Raw genomic sequence first — 16,269 nt, 5'->3', positions numbered from 1 at the left:
TCACCTTCAGAGTCCTGACTGGGAAGGTAGCACTTGCCTGCTGAAACCCCAAAATGCACAACAGCAGCCACAGCTGGCATGTCAGGCTCACCCACACGACCCGCCCTCCCCAAACCTGAATACAAGAAAAGGTGATTATGAATCTTTAGAGTCAGAAGTCCTACCCTGACAAGTAAAACAAGATAGATTTTACATTATGATTTGAGTTAGCTTAATACAACTGAAAAGCTAATACCAATGTGAAAAAAGTACAGGGTTTTTTTTTTTTTTGGACATCCAGGGGAATTGCAAGGTAGGAATAGATGACTCCTAGAAGTCTCCTGTGCCCATCTGAAAAATAGTTTTACTACTTCTTGAATTATTTATTTTTTTTCCCCCTTCTTATTTTGCTATTTTGAGACAGTAGGATGCTTTCCTTTTTGACACTAAAATTACAGTCAAAGTAACAGATTTCTGGCCTAAATAATGAGGTTTTGGATCTTCATTTTAACTCCTTCGACTCAGGGGTTCTTCTACCCCATTTACTTTTCAGGCTGCAGAGGATTTGGGCGAGACCTTTACAAGAGACTGAGGCTGTAGTCCTTCATCTGACCATGGGATACTAAGCAAGATGGGATACAGGCTGGGGATTTCTTCTCCTCAGTAAGACCGGCTGCTTGACCCTTCTGGGCTGTCCAGCACAAACATATATGGAAGCAGAATGGCAAGGGCAGAAAGCAGCGCACAGGAGGATGTGGCCCATGTGAGGATGTGCTCCGAATTCTTAGCCAGATGGTGGATTATTTCAGTAATGGTCAATTTTATGATTTTTTTTTTTTCTATGGTGCTTTTTCACATTCAATGTTCATACAACATTCATCAACTGCACAAGGAAGGAGTTTGTCAGATAGAGTATTTTCAAGTCTTTAAAACAATGAAAAGCAGCACCCTGTGCAGGCAGCTGAAGGGGATGGTGGTAAGAGTCGGGTTGTATTGATTTTGCTGAAGCACCCTGGTGAAGCAGAAACCTACATCTCAGTGAAAACTACGGGAAGTGATTCAAGCTTTGTCATTTTTAGATCCTATGACAGAATACAACAGAATGCATATTGAGAAGGTACAATGAAACAAACATATAATAGGAAACTATGCACCTCATAGCACTGCTGATTTTTTTCAATTACAGATTAAGACATGATTGTTTTGATATGCCTAAATTACAAGTGTTGTATTAAAGACAGATTCAAATAAAGAACTGCAACTACTGAGGGAAAGCTGGGGTTGAACTCACATTTTTAAAAGAAAGTCAGAGAATACCATCTTTGAACAATCAGTTATTTAGGAAAACTCAACAGCACACAAAAAAAATGCCCTCCATCACCCTCAGAAGTCACTCATGTATTCCTCCTCTTCTTGTTTCTCTTGGTCCCATGCTTGTTTTCCATCTAGTATCCTCCTCCATTTAAATAGCTGGTCACTTGGAGGATCAAAGTTGCTATTTTCAGTCACTTAACCTACAGTTAATCTCACTGTTGCTTGCCTGTTTAAGTAGAATTAGTTGTCTGCTGTGTATCTAATGGCTGACAAATAGAATGACAGTAAGTCCTTTGCTATATGTAATGTTACAGAAGGTGCATTTCAGAACTCACAAGATGAGTAGTTTTAGGTAGTTTTGACACTTGTTTTTATAGAGCTGATTGATATTTGAACTTAGGTGACTCGAAGAATGTTTGTATTAATCATTATTGTCTGGCTGAGACTCAAGCATTGCTTTCCTCTCTCTGAAACCAAATTGAAAAGCAAATAGACCAGTTACACCTATAAATGATTTATTAACACGATACATAAGCAGAGTTAATAAAAAACTTTCCTTGGACACGTGTTATACCTAATCTGCTCCAGGACAAGTGTGAGTAAAAAACAAAGTAAAAAATCTTAACTCATTTCAAATTAAACATCCTGTAAGACTGATCTCATTTTCAGAAGGGTGGAGTCAAAGATCATTCCTAATTGGTGCCTGTGCCTCAGCTCCAACCAGGAGAGACTTTTCTGAACTCACCACTAGCCAAATGGTACAAACTACATAATAGTGGGAAAGTACTGCCTGACTTACTTTAGTATAACAAATAAAACCAAACCCCAGCATTGAGATTTAAATGTCAAACACATATTCATTCATATTCAACACATATAGAAGTTTCAAAAAAAAAAAAAAAAAAGCCTCTGCTACTCTCCTGAAAATTGCATCTACTGAGGTTAAATTCAACTCAAATACTGTATTGACATGAAATCCTCCACTCTGGCACCAGGTGAATCCCCTGGCCTGAAAGACGAGACTGGGCAAGTAACTCGACTATCTGCTTCAAGATGTACTATTTATAAAAAAAGTCACATGCATCTTGCTAGATATATTCTGAGAATTTTGTGGCTTTTTTTCCCCCCTTCATTTCAGTTGTAGTAGTATTTTAAAGACTTTGTTGCAAGATTCTAAGAAATTATAATGATAAAACACAACCATCAATTATCGACACTTTTATAAATATGCAATACTGAGAGAAGATCAATTATTTTGGAACAGTAACAAGGATTTACCAGTTGAATTCTGGTTGAACTAATCATGTTTTTCCTCTTAGCTAGACCCAATTTTCTAGTTTCTTCTTATCTGCCTAGAGTCAGTTTTCAAGGTCCCTAATAAAGCCTATTGAAGGGACCAGCTCTGACCTCCTGTGAAGTAGAACATAGCAGATAAGATATGCAGAGTTCTTCTGCTTAATATATTATTCAAATGTAATTACAAATCTCAATAAGATTGTTACTGATGCTATTTGAACGTTGTACAAACTAGTATCACACCACCAGGAACTTCCAGCCAAGAATTCTCATTACCATAAAATACAAATGAAGTCAAATCCTGCAGTATGAATCCCACACAAGCACACATACCTCAACTATTTCACACACTAGCTGCATTTTTACCTTAAATGTACATTTGGTCTTCAGTAACTGCTGCACTGTGTTCAAGCAGACCAGTTATAGAGAATTTCAATCGTAACAAAACCCAAGAACTAAATCAAGATTGTGTCAAAATTTCTAACAGGAGACCAGAAACATCTTTATCCCAGTTCAAGATATTCTGTTTTCATGCAGCAACAGGAATTTCCTGATTTTTCAGAACAACTCTATTATTTCATCACTCTCTCTAGCACAGAGGCATTAGAAGATTTTTGATGCTGCTTCTATTATATACACATGTTAAATTGTACCAATCTCATACTAGGAAATTGGGAAGTAATAATAGAGCCAAGTATTTCACAAGCGTGTTTTATTACCCTGAATCGCATAAGCACAGTCAAAACATTAGACACCACCTTCTAACCCACAGAAATTGGTACCCACACCAGGAAGACATACACTGAAAGTCAGAGTGAAAATCTAGGGGTTTTTATATTATATTCTCCAAAGTGTTTCAGCATGTTAGAGGTTTCACGTTAGTTTCACCAAGACACTCTAAGGTACACACATTCAGTTAGTGTAAACTTGGAGGAAGACAGAGATGAATACATTTAGACAGGCACAGTTTTGTCAGGCAGCAACATAGAAAGATTACCGCAACACATTTCAAAGGTAGGTAGGGAAATCAGCAAGGTGTTTTGCATTCATGTAGATAATGGCGTAGTATCGAAGTTACTAAGTCATTTAAAAATTACGGGACAGATATTTTGTGTGTTGGTATATTCATAGAAAAAGCAGGAAAATGACAGAACAAGCAAAACGGGATAACAGAACTTTAATCTCCCCAGGGAAACTACACTGAGAAGCTTCTATGTTTGTTCATGTTTCTAATTGAGCTGGCGTAATTGTTGATGACACATACTTATTTATCTTAGGCATGTTAAGGTCAGATATCATTGTTGATTAGAAATCAGTTTTCCTTAATTGGAATTAAATCTGTGAGAAGCGATGCAAAGGTCTAGTTTGAAGTCAGATACTACACACAAATGCTGCATTTCTTCCCCATGACATCCTCAGAACACTTCTGATGTTTTGATAAGCAACAAGTTAATCCCACTTACAATATTCAAATGGCAGTCATGTTTTACATTTCAGCATTCACAATTCTCCAAAGCATCTGAGTGTCAAAAGCAATCATAACCTTAGTAATGCAGAATCTCAGACACGTATTTTCCATGAACTCTGGTTTAAAGCAATAAGCAAACATTCATGAATGAATGTTTATGCAAGAGTTGCAACTTGACAATAATTGCTTTTTTGGCTACAGTGGACAAAAGCCACCACTGTAAATCATGCTTTTGTTATTGAATTTCCTATACCTTTGGGGCTTTTATGGTCTTAAAAAAAGAAAACCAGCTTTGAGATGCAAGTGAATAGCGGGAGAATGTTATTTGGAGCTATTGCAATTAATCGGGCAGAAAATACATAGACTTTTTAACATTATTCAACTTTCACTTTCTCAAACATAATGCTTAATATTTAGAATGCTTATAATGAATACTATGTTAGACCATGCAAACACTGGGAGGAAAATCTGAATTCCTATGTATGCCAAGTCATCAGGATCAGGTAATTTTTGTCACAGCATTATGAATTGACACAGAATCACATATGAAAATATTTTAATAGAATTTTTTTTTCCCCTATGAGTAATAGCACCACTAAAAGAATGAATGCCAGGACCAGTAACGGTATTGGTAAGGAACTTTCTAAAATAGAGATGGCAATGGATAGGTTCAGAAAGAGGAAATAAAATTGGAGGAAGATTATGAGTGGAAACCCTCCAGGGTCAGTTTGAAACTGATTTAACATTTCAGTTAATAACCTTGGCACAAAAATAAATGCATTCTAATAAAATCTGTAGATATCACAAAGCTGAAAAGCAGAAGTAACAGCAGGGAAGACTAGAATATCAGACATACAGAAATGGCTAAACTGAACACTATAAACAATAAAAATCAGGTTAAATTTAACAGTGAAAAATGTAAATACCTGCCTATTGACAGTAACAGCAGAAACTTCACCTATACACTAAGACCTTATTAACTGTAAATGACAGAGGAGAAGGAATGTGTACCCCACATAATTATATTATACCTGTACCCTTTCAGTGTGATGGAACCATGGCTCTTGGTTGCACTGGGAGAAATATCATAGCAGAAAGAGAATAATACCACTGCTAGAACACAAGTTTTTTCTAAAATGGCATGTGGAATATTATATGCAATCCTTGACATTAAAGTTTCTGAAAGTTGAAAGTTGTCTGACAACTTTAAGAGTGAACGACATCTTTAGGAATGACCATAGTCAAAATCGGCATGAAACACTACTTCAAAAATTGTGATCTGTAAAAACATTTCCTAAAATCTTAGCTTACATGCAAGAAACTTCAATCAGGCTGCCAAACGTGTGCCAAAACCTAACTGTAGCTCCAATAGTATGAAACAGATCAAAATGAAGCAGTCATTGTGGTACAGAAATTTAGTTCTTTTTCATCACTACTAAACTGTTTAGAGTTAGACTCACATTTAAATAAAGAAACATTATCTTTTCCAATTCTTCTTTCTATTTTGCAACACTTTCCCATGATCAAAACCAGTTTTTGAAATACAGCACATATAGATTTCTTATCTTGCCTTATTTGCTGCAGTACCAAAATCTACTATCCTTTTTGGAAGTATTCATAATCTAAATGTTCCACTTACTCTTGGCTATAGCTTGACTGTTGTTACATCTACCCAGTCAGAGATAAAAATCAACCTGGACTGAAACACTCTATTGCTCTGCTATTAAAAAGAAAATATGGCCATCATATGAAATTACACCCTGTCTTTATTTTTCATTACACCTGTACTCCACTTTCTTCATACATTAAATGAAGATATCATTAGTTATCTTCATATTCCCAGATACAGCGTATAAGACTCCCATACACCTCAGTGGGACACCATCTGATACCCAGTTGACCCTATTCATCACTTAATTGTCAGGAATCATTATTAGACAATTTCAAGATCTTGCTGCTTTGTTTTTTGTAAAAGTTTCTGCTTATCATCGTGTCATCCATGTGGCGCTCTATAAAGTTATCTCTTTTCAGTCACTAGGACAGCCCTTTACATGCTTGCATGCAGTTGCAGGCTGTAGAACAATTTTGGTGTACCGGATTAGTCAGTATGAAAGTAGTTCTGGTAACAGTTTGTCTTTTGCTAAGCAAAATTATGGCAGCATATACACAAGCAAGCATGTTAAAAATGAAGTGTGCTTCATATATGTGCTTCAAATACCAATATATTTATATGTAAAATTAGCATTAAATTAGTCTATGATATCTCTTGCTTCTGAGGAGGATTGCAAGAATTTGCTTTTTCTAGAAGACCACTGCACTAGAGATCAAAACTGCACTTTCATACAGGAATATTTTGTAGTTTATCTAAAGCAACTCTTCAGGACAACAATAGCTCTATTTAATAGATAGGCCCCTATCACGTTTAAATCACAGAAAAGAGTTAACAGTTTGATGGAAAGGATATGAGAACAATTCATTCATTATTCTTACAAAACAGAAATGAAGGAAAAGAATAAAAATGTATCCTAAAGACTCTCACCCCATAAACCGCTCAGAATGTGTTCGGGTAGAACACACTGTAAGACAATCATTATTCCAACCAAATGCCAAGGAAACACACAGCAATAAGCTAGACCAAGTTTGAAGCATACGTCTACAGCTCTACTACTCTGCCCTGTAATAACAGACATGAGACATAATTAATGTATGTCTTTTGCTTACATCATTTTTAGAAAACAAATGAACAAAACATACTGACAAGCATGATCCAGATATAATAAACACTGTAACATCTGCCTAAAACTCTTGATGGCAACACACTGAGGAAGGAACTGTAGCCAGAGGCTATGAAGGAAGAAATTAATTTGGTTTAAATACATCCCCATATCTCCAGCACTACATTTTTTGGCAGAAAAACACATCAGGACTTTAAAAATAATGAGAAAAATAAGTGCACTGTTTATTCTTAATAAGTGTAATTTTAGTGTGTTTGAGCAAAGGACAGGGTTACTGAAAAAGTTGTTATATTCAAGTTGCATATGTAGTCCACTTTTTTCTTTGAACATAAAGCATAAGGCACAATGCTTGCTTAAAAATAAAATTTAAAAATCCTAATTTTTTTTTTAATATCTCAGGTAGGAACTTATGCCTGAACTTTCAGCCCTTAAAGTTAAGCAAAATCCTAAAAGAGCTGTACCTGCATAAAAGTAAATTCCTTTCTGTGCTAAAAGTTCATTTTCCTATATAACAAACACACAACTTTGCTACCATTACACCAGATCAGATTTAACCCCCTCTCCCCTTTTTTTCTCCTTCTCTTCTAGCCAGTATTTTCTCTTTTCTACCTTTCTAACATACCCTTTTCCTGGATTTTACACGCTATATCTGATTAAGAATTACTGAGTGACAGTGGCAGTAATATCACTGCTTCCTCCTGCACAAGGAAATGCTAAAGGCTGCCCCCCAATAGCTAATAAAGAAAAACTGAACAGCATAAACATCACAGCACCTGAGTCAATAAAGATTTCAATACAACTTTTCAGATAAAGCTCCACAAGGTCTTGCTTCCCTGACCCCAACCACAAAGCCTTCCATAACTGAACCAAGCATGACCTTACGCAAGCATCTGCTTTGTAAGCAGTATTCTAATTTGCAGGATGTTAAGTGACCAATTTTTTTCTCATGTAAGAAGTGAAAATCTAGTACTATTTTGCTGTTATTAAAAAGGAACAGGGGTAGGCTCTTCTAACAACAGCTCTTCTGGAAACGTAACAGGGAAATGCTTGCTGTAGAACAGCTTCAATACAGACAAGGTTATTTGGGCTGATAACTTCCTTAACTGCCCTTTCAGGAATCAGATTCTTGCACTGATATCTCAATTTAATTAAGATATCTTGCAAGGATATCTTAATTTACTATGAAAAGAAAGTATTACATTTAACAGTTGGGGCAATGGCAATTTAATTCAGAAATTCAAACCCCAAGTTCCTACTTGTCAAATCTGGCAGTTCAGATAGTGAAGACGGTCTCACCCCAAACCCACCAAATACTCACTGGGCAGAATGCTCTACCAAGAAACTATGTAAAAGTCAATGGTTTAAAACACTTCTTATAAGGTGTTCAAGCATCTTGATGTTATGGTTTTATACTGAAACTACAGGAATATCAAACGATAAAGCCAAGTTATTATTGCTTATTTATGCAATGACAAGATAATGAATTTGTCCCGTGCAGCTTCTAAACGGAACTAATCTAATCTAACAACATAAAACCAATTGTATTTCAAATAAAAAGAAAGGAGCAAAGGGCTCTTAATTGTAAATTAAAAAAGACATTCTAAGGGGAAACTTGAGGAGCACATAGGGTATTAATAAATGAAAATTTGAGACACTATGAAAGGAGGTAGTTATGAAATAAATACTGCGTTCACAAGAAGATGAAATGGAAAGTCTGTCGAAGAGAAAACATGAGGCAATCAGTCTCCACACAATATTAACAAAAAACTTGAGAATAACGAAGACTCCCATCGCACAACTGCCGTCCTCATTTCTGCCTGCATCTTCTGAGCTTTATATACAAGAACAAAATCACTGAAAGTGTTAATTACCAACTCTGTCCTCAGCCACCAAACCATGAGCTAATTACACCCTCAGAACCACAGTCACTAGGAGTAAAAATTCAGAAACAAGGAAAATGTTTTTGTCCTACTTTCCTGCTGTTGATTTTGGATATCAATGAAAGTAGTAGGAGAAAATATTTCCAGGTCTGAAATAATCAGAAAAGAATGAGTGTAAAATTATAGCTTAACTCCCATAAAACCAGCTTTCAAATGGGAATGTTTTGTCTTCAAAAGAAGTTATGAAATTTTGAAAACACCTCCAACTTCATCAGACACTGAAACAGATCTCGTATCAGAGCTATGACAGTTCTAACTTGGACTTACTTTCCAGCACACATCACAGAAGTGAAATTAGTCTTTATGCTAGAGGCAGCAGTATCTCCTGGAAAGTTCTATCACACTTAGCATCCACTGTGCCTCGCTATAAACATTAGTGCTTGGATGGCAAGACCAGGATATTTTATATAAGACTTTTGGCATTAAGAATTTTCCCGATAACGTACAACGTTAAAAACGATCCTTTTCAGGCAAACTTTATTTCTTGTCTGTCTCTCTCATTTTCACTTTTAGGAGGGTTTTACATACTTCAGTTTTATGACAACCACATCCAGTTCCTACCTAAAGAGGATTACATACCATCTGACAGAGTGCCCACATCCATCTGCCTTTCAAGGAACTGTACCCAGAAGATATCCCAATCTACACAAAAAAAAACCCCAAACCAAACCACAAACCACCTTCATCTACACATTTCTCCTTTCCCTATGAGTCTTCTCTCTAATAAAGGTGTGTCTAGCTAAAGGACTGGTGGGGACTCACCAGAAAGCATGGAGGGGCGTGCTCCTTGCCTTTCTGGCCTTCCTCAACTGACAATCAAGAATTTCCTTCTTTAGGAGGTAGGCGTCAGACATGAAAGGTAAGGCGTTTATGGCTAACTAAATTTAAGATATCCCAGCTGCAACAACTTCTTGTGCCCCTTTTTCTTTAAAATCAGAGTTGAAGAAATACCCAGATATCTCAAGTACCACTCAGTGGATGTAGGGAAAAAATGGGCACAAAGTGGACGAACATAGCTTTAAGCTGGTCTTTCCAATAAAATCTATTTGCTCCTATTGTCCTTCTCCATCAAACAGATTGGAGAATTGACCCAGGTTAGTTAAAATGTAAAAGTTACTTCTAGCTTGGACTGGTGTCCTCATTCGGTTCACCGCACAGCCCCACAAACCGTTGTTTCAGCAGAGCAGTAGGGATGTCTGGACCTTGAATCTTGGGGAGGGAGGAACAATGGGCAAAAAAAGGCCAAAGGATAAATTTGTAAAAGCACCTCTGCTGAAAGGACTACTCAAGGCTACTATCGCTTATGGCACTGGAATCAGGGTTTCTAAATTCCTTCTGCTCAAGTAACACAGAATATAGGTCTATGCTAGCTCAGGCACACATTACACAGCTTTCACTTAACACTCTCACTAGACACAATACTGTAAGAAACCATTTGTCTTCTACATGACAGCACAGCCAGTCTGATTCACTAGCTCTCGGCACTCCAAGCATATACGGGTCTTTTATTTCAAAATACTTCTAGTTCATCACAGGCGCCTTCAGAAATCCTACTGACAAGTTCTAGTCAAATATCATTAACCTCCCATGGTCCTCACTGCAAATCAAATGCCACCCTGAGGGAGTGCTACGGGAGCAGCTGCCAGCATTTATAGCTTATGGGGTCACACGGCAAAATGAAAGCTCAGAGTCTGTAAAGATGACCTCTGTTTCCAGCCCTTCCTCAGTGGAAAAATGGAGAGGAAACAGAGCCTAGACTCACGGAGCTCTCCTACCTCTGTAAAGGAATACCTTTTAAGGAAGCACTAGCTTACCAAATACTCATTAAAATAACTTTCTGTCCTGCAGTTTTCCATGTAAAACTAAACCATGCAACACTTCAAAGCAATACATTTTCAGTAGACTATCAAAATAATCTCATGTTATTTTTTCCTTATTTTTCTAGCCTTGTTTCCTTCACTCTCAGCACTTTGTAAGGACATCTTCATGTGTGTGTTCGACATTATGTCTGTTGCAAAGTTTGGTAAACACTTCAAATATGTTGTTGCTTTCTTTCAAACCCACAATTACGGTTCACTTTACCAAAGGCCAGAGCACTTGGCTCACCCTTGTGCCAACTCAACTCAGACATACCACGCAATGCAGCTAACTCCCTAGATGTGCCTTCCATCCCCAAATTTTCCACTTAAGCAAATTAATGATCAGGAAAGATGGGATACACCCAGAAAACAGAAAACCACTTATTCAGCAAGTCAAAAATGGATATGCTGGCACTGAAACTTATAGTTGAAAGTGAAATGCATCCTACAAAGAATCCCAGATTTCAGCTGCCTGCGAACTACAGTAAATATTTCAGGGATATCCCTAAGATGATTTTTACTGAGAACAAACGGTACCTTCTTGTTAAAACCAAAGAAGAGGTTGGATTGATAGGGAATACACAGCTCTTTTATCCCTCCAATGGATTTATTCCCTCATGTTCAATATTTCTCAGAAAGGATGTCACTTCCACAGAGAATTCTGCCGCTCTACATTTTAAGAACTCAAATGTTCCACTGAAGCACAACTTAATTTCAGAAGTTGATAAAGAAAATGGAAAGAGAAGGGAAAAAAAAAATAACAATGTATCTGGTGGTTTAGAATGTTAAAATCCTTCAGACTGAAAGACAGCGGCAACTAGAAATCCAGAAACACACTGATCAAGCTAACTGTAATCTCACATACCTTATGGAAATAAATGTGTTTATGCTTTGCATAGCTATCTTTTTACATGCAAAAGACAACATCTGAAATGTATGTAACTTGAGAGCTTGCCCTGCTGTAGCCTTAACTATCCTCCCATAAACTTAACCAACAAAAATAATAATTAACATAGGTGTTTCATAATCCTTCCCTAATATTTTCTTAGTAAGAAGGTAAGTGAGGATTGTTTTACCATTCAATAGCAAAAGAAAACTGTTTAACATGGGTGTGTGCCAATATATGAAAACTATTTTAAATGAATATTTTTGCAGTGGTCTGGAGGATCATGACTTGAACACTCCCTAGCTGCACTGAATCACTGCGTGACCCTGCACAGAACAAATAGATGGAGGAAAGAAAGTCAAGATGAAAATAACTTAAGCACATTAACACTTATAATTCTGTACTATTCAAGAAGCTGGAATGTCCCAAATGAAATTTCGGACAGAGACAGACTTAGATGCACCCTTACTAAAGTAAGGGCTGCCTCAGAAGACAGAACAAAAGGCAGCAGCATAGACACACTCAAGGGGCATGCAAAGCCACCAGCGGCACCCTCACTGTGCCTAGGTCTAGGACATGCTCAGAGGGTACCTTCTGCAATCCTCAGAGGAACCAGGCCTTCTGAAGCCTTTTTTACTTAAAAGGATTGAGACAAAACCCAAGCATTTTACACATGAATTTCCACCTTACATAAAATGTAATTGGCTCACCCATAAAATAATTAAGGAGTTAACGTCTCAGTTTTAGGAAAAAAAAGATTTTAAATGTTTGAGGTAACACGACACACATATATCAAGTGTAGCTACCTAGCTTAAGCTGGTAAGTTTTACCCCAGCCCACACCTGGATATTTGATAATCCATGCAAAGATAAGCTTTTAACATATGCCATGAGGCATTAAGTAACAGCACAACTTTGAAACTGAAATAAATATTAATGTACGTAGAGGCTTTTTTCAGACAACCCCCCCCAAAAAAGTGCTACAAATTCATAAAACAAATTTATGTTAATTCCTAATAAACATAAAATCTTATCCTGTATAATACTACAGTTTGCAGAAAATTGGCACAAGACAATATTTGACCTTGGCCTACAAGCAAGCATCACTTCATCAGTACAAACTAGTAATTTAAGGTAGCAGGGGCAGGTCTAAGCCTTACATGAGCTCCCAAGGAAGTCATGTATTTGTGAGAGTTACACATACATATTTTCTTCCTCATTGTGAACACCTGCACATATATTTAATTTAGATGAAGTTTTCTTTCTAAAGCTAGTCTTGGAGCTGTGAATGTCATTTAGTAATGCCAGCAGTGGTGCATTTATGACAATAGCAAAAGCTAAGATACATGTTAAAGAAGAGGCCATTTTATTAACATATAGAGCCATAATTTAACTGTTGGGTAAAATACCACATGATTTGTTCACAGAAATTAATTGATCAGAAATTAAAAGTTATTGAATTTTCTGTCCTGATTGATGTTATCTCAAAAACGTTAAATCACATATTTAAATTAAAAAGTGGATAAAAACAAAAGAATACAAATATCCTAAAAACGGTAGCACTGATGTTATTTTCATCTAGCAACTTTTCTCCTTCTTCAATTCAGTAGGTAGGAAGAGACAGCTTCAAAAACATTTCTCTGCACAATTCTGCTAATACCTAGATTTTTATCTCCTTCACCCTATAAATTCGTCCCACAATCCCACAATGCCAGTGCAGAAATGGCATTCAAATTTGAAACTCCGAAACCTGAAATACAGTCACAGCAGTTTCATTTAAGTAATGATGAGGTTGTTTGTATTCGACGTTTCAGAATGTTGGCCAATGTACTTTAGAAAAAAGTGACTTGCATTTGACATCAGAGTAGTCTGCAAATGAACTAGCACTGCAATCAGTATCACTCCCAAACAAAACTAACTGACAACAAAAAAGTGATTAATGATAGAAAAGAGCAAGAGGAGTGACACACTGAGAATAAAGACAGAAATACAATTTTTAAAAGGTACAAAAACATCGAGAGAATTCAAAGCACAACTCTGTATGGTTAATGTGAAAAACCATCCTGATCGAACTAGGGCACTAAAAGGAAACAAACCAAAACAATCTGCTATCTCTTTGTATGAAAAAAAAAAAAACAACAAAACCTTGAACAAAACATGCCTAAAGCGTGATTTCTAGTTCACTTGCTACAACTTAGATCAAATCCTGATGCATATTTGCTATTCATCTGAAATATCACAACTACAGCTTGTTGCAGTATCCATGTTCTAGTAGTATTTTCCTCGTCCTTCTCCTATGTCTTTTGCCGCATGCAACACACTCCCAAAAAGAATGTGGCCAACAGTTAGTGGCATTTAGATGATGTGTTTTCTTTTCCCTGTTTGTTTTTTTTTTTTTTTTTTTTCTTTACCAGTTACAAACATCCTAATAAAACTAACAGTGGAAAAAGTCTCATTTCAAAGGCTTATCATTGAACGTATACTCAAGTGCTGTTTACATTTTTTATCTTTGTAAAACATGCCCTTATAAACAGGCACTGTATTACAGCAGTATTTATGATAAAATGCCAAACATGGGAACCTCACTGACAAAGCCACAAATCAAACAAAGGACTGGGAAAGCATAAGCCTTTTTCTTGTTAAGTATTTGTAGTAATAGCATAATAATTAGTATGTTGTTTTGAACTGCAATGTTACTGGAGTTTTTATCAAAATTTTACACCAACAGCTATTTCATCTTGGGGAAATTAACTATTTGAGCATGGAAGTATCATGTGCTGCATCTTACATGCTAACAGTGCTGAATTACAGAGGTTTTGATCTGTTTGGAGGAGAAGGTATAGGTGGTGTGCATCTGTTCTGGGAAGAGTTACTACCACATATGCAGACTTACTGGGTAAAATACAGCAGTCTATGTAGCACATGAAGTACTCTCCACCTGGTAACAGGAGACAGCATCTCAACAGTTTACCCACAAACACATTTTAGAAGTTAGATCCAAATTATACTGAATACAAAAGCCTTTCACATCAGATCCTAAATGAACAGTTTCTCAGAAATACACAGTTAAAATCTTCAAAATTCAAGAAAACTGCTAAGGAATTACTTTACTTAGGGTTTTCCATAAAGCAGTAGCACAAAGAGCTCTTTACCCGGTAGACACAGTGCATCAAAAAAACTAGCAGATTTCAAAATATACCAGAAGAGCAATTTGCAGCTTAACACCATCCCACCTTTAAGAACTCTTAGCTACAGCTCTTTCATGAAATGCCACTGTCTCAAAGGAAACAAAACACAACCCAGTAACAAACCAAAATGAACCACAACACACTTTTTGGACAGAAAAAAAAAAAAAAAAAAAAAAAAAAAAAAGGTAAACTACCAAAACTCTTCTGGAGCAAAGCAGGCAAGCAGAAACAGTAAAAGAAGCAATGGTCAGTATAGATTTTGACTAAGGGTGCTAGATGGATGTACCAAGAGAGTTTACTCTGCCAACTTAATGGTTCAGCTTAAACAATTTGTACTTTGGCAGAAATCAGTAGGAAAACTCCATCTATTGAGTACATTTGAAAATTCTGCCTGTTGTATGGTAATCTTCTGCTCCACATGCAAGAGCTATCATTGAATTCAACAGAGAATGATACATTAAAGAAAAGATTATGCTAGATTTGTGGAAAAAAACAAAACACCACAATCATGGCCTCAAAAAAAGCTAGACACAAACAACTCCATAAACTCCATATTCTCCTTTGACCAGAATACATTATTTTTTCATATACCAAGGTAAAGATAAGTACTACAATTTAAGTACTTCCCCTTATTTAGCAAAATGCCATCACTTCATTTTAAAGGTAGTTTCATTAAATCCAAAAGAAAATGGTGAAAAAAATCCAAAGCAGACCACACAATGGTGTGTTTTCAACTTCCATACAGGTTGAACAAAATTAATTAAGAAACATAATCTGACACTCCAATAAATCTGTTCAAAGTTGATCATATTTCACAAACAGGTTTCCAGTTTGGGTTTTACAAATTACAGATCATTAACTTTGAAACATACCAGTATGCAAGATTCATCACATGCATTCAGATATTCATGAAATCTCCTCATTCACATCTCTGACAATATGGTGAAAGGTTAGCAACAGCTGTCAATAACCACAAGATGTTGGCAGGTCCGTTCTATTATTCTTACTATTATGACAAATACTTGTTACTAGCTTAAACCCCTTAACAGGAATTATTCTCACTCCATCAAGTAGCTCCTCACAACTCCAATAAGAATTTGGAGCTCAAATTACTTACCTGTGAACATAATGCAACTGATGAACCGAATCAATAGCTATCACCATTTCAGCCAAATAAAACCGAGCCATATCTTCAGGTAGTCTGTCCTCAAACTTGCTGAGCAATGTAAGCAGGTCTCCTCCAACATAGTAATCCATAACCAGGTACTAAGGAGTGGGAATGGTAAGAAAAAAAAGGAAAAAAAAAATTGTTGCATGAATCAGAGACTAAAATTAATTGAAGCATAAAAATTAATTTATTGCAAAAAAATATTATGGGCATTAAAAAAAGCTAACCAAGATGCTTAGATGTTCTGAAAACACTAGCTGGTTCAGCCTCATTTTAGTATTTAACCTATTTGAATATTTTTCATATTCGTACCTCTCCAAATACAGTAAGCCTCATGACAAAATAGCATCAGCTTCATCCACCAAGCATAAAATATTTAGATACTCAGGATTCTGTTATAAAAACAGTACCCTTTGAAAGAACACAAAAGGATTAAA

The 16,269-nt window shown here is 36.3% G+C and overlaps 1 protein-coding gene across 1 annotated transcript in view; it reads right to left on the bottom strand.

The window, feature by feature from the left end:
- Nucleotides 1–16,269, bottom strand: part of CDC42BPA (CDC42 binding protein kinase alpha) — a gene marked incomplete at its 5' end in the record, with an annotated part of 173,733 nt that overhangs the window by 101,538 nt on the left and 55,926 nt on the right. Inside the window, one exon of the mRNA XM_082480237.1 lies at nt 15,782–15,930. Coding sequence (XP_082336363.1) covers nt 15,782–15,930 — 149 coding nt within the window. The remainder of the gene's footprint in view (nt 1–15,781; nt 15,931–16,269) is intronic.

This window comes from Vanellus vanellus (genome assembly GCF_965231255.1).
Source record: "Vanellus vanellus genome assembly, chromosome: 3".
NCBI classification, from domain to species: domain Eukaryota; kingdom Metazoa; phylum Chordata; class Aves; order Charadriiformes; family Charadriidae; genus Vanellus; species Vanellus vanellus.
This window is presented reverse-complemented; position numbering and strand designations above follow the sequence as displayed.